Here is a 1,210-nt window from a genome sequence, read left to right on the forward strand (position 1 = left end):
CAGCCTCCGGGTTGTTGTATTTTTGAGCTCGCATGTGGTGCAAGTACTCATTCTCTACCGACACCATCTCGTTGTGCACTTTCACGGCGATCATATGCGCCGGGTTCTCCTCATTGAGCGCTGAGGGGAACTGCAGATACTCGAATTTGGCTCTGCTTGGGTCTAACGCGTGCCTGGCTGTTGATTGGTAATAAACCGGTTGAAGTATGATTGAAATATGAGCGGATTGATTTGCGTTGAGGAGTTTGTTACCTGGCTGTTGGTTGGTAGTAAACCGGTTGAAGTATGATTGAAGTATGAGCGGATTGATTTGCTTTAAGGAGTGGCGCGTAGTCATACTACTCTATCCCTGGTGCATTCCATATCGACGGCATAGTGAGGACTTGACTTTAGACCTAACCAGACAGCGTGTGTGTGACTGTGTGTAGCAAACCATCTATCTAATCATCAGAGTTAAGGACTGTGGTGTTTGCATACAGAACTAAAAGTACCTGCAGATATGCATAGTATATATACAGCATAGGCATTTACTTTGGTGATATATATACCGAAACAACAACTTGTGTAGGTATGATAAGCCTCACATACCTGACTCTGAGTACAGTGGCGAATGTGTATAGCAGAAATACGCCACTGCGAGGACTCCTGCACAATATGCAACAGTCACAAACCAGCTTGAGCGGATCGGCTGTATGGCGAAGTGCCCCGTACCACCCACATTGGGGTGGCCAATTCCATCCCCTCCTTCAAGACAATTTAACTGCGGTTGTAGTACGAATCGTGTCATATATCGTGAGTATATGTTTAACTTAGCTGCGTTTATAGTACAACATTTGCCATATATCGAGAGTCAATGCGTCTTATATTGACTGGCCGTGATTGTGCCCGATATTTTATGTATTAAGGGCTTGTGCCCTGTACTATCTGTGTACATACTTATGTGGGAGTGAAGGACTACATCTATACTAAGCACAAAGTGATGCAGCTGACAGTCATACATATGACCGATATAAGAAGTAGTGTGAACACTTACGGATCAGTGACATCGACATTGGCATTGTGTTGACTAGCAGCGATGTCATTGACAGCTACAACAAACAATACAGAGAAAGCCACAGCATAAGAAGAATAAAGCAGGAACAAGTAAAGGAGACGAGTAAGAACAGAAACATGAATCTAATCCAGCCTAAAACATACATACATGCATAAT

The 1,210-nt window shown here is 43.6% G+C and overlaps 1 protein-coding gene across 1 annotated transcript; it reads right to left on the reverse strand.

Annotated features, from left to right (window-relative positions):
* Positions 1-787, reverse strand: SARC_16647 (hypothetical protein; the record flags this gene model as incomplete). Its single annotated transcript, XM_014289247.1, has 2 exons — positions 1-177; positions 589-787. Coding segments are annotated over 2 exons (376 nt in total), but the record flags the coding sequence as incomplete, so codon positions are not given.
* Between the last annotated feature and the right edge of the window lie 423 nt (positions 788-1,210).

This window comes from Sphaeroforma arctica (genome assembly GCF_001186125.1).
Source record: "Sphaeroforma arctica JP610 unplaced genomic scaffold supercont1.8585, whole genome shotgun sequence".
Lineage (NCBI taxonomy): Eukaryota > Ichthyosporea > Ichthyophonida > Sphaeroforma > Sphaeroforma arctica.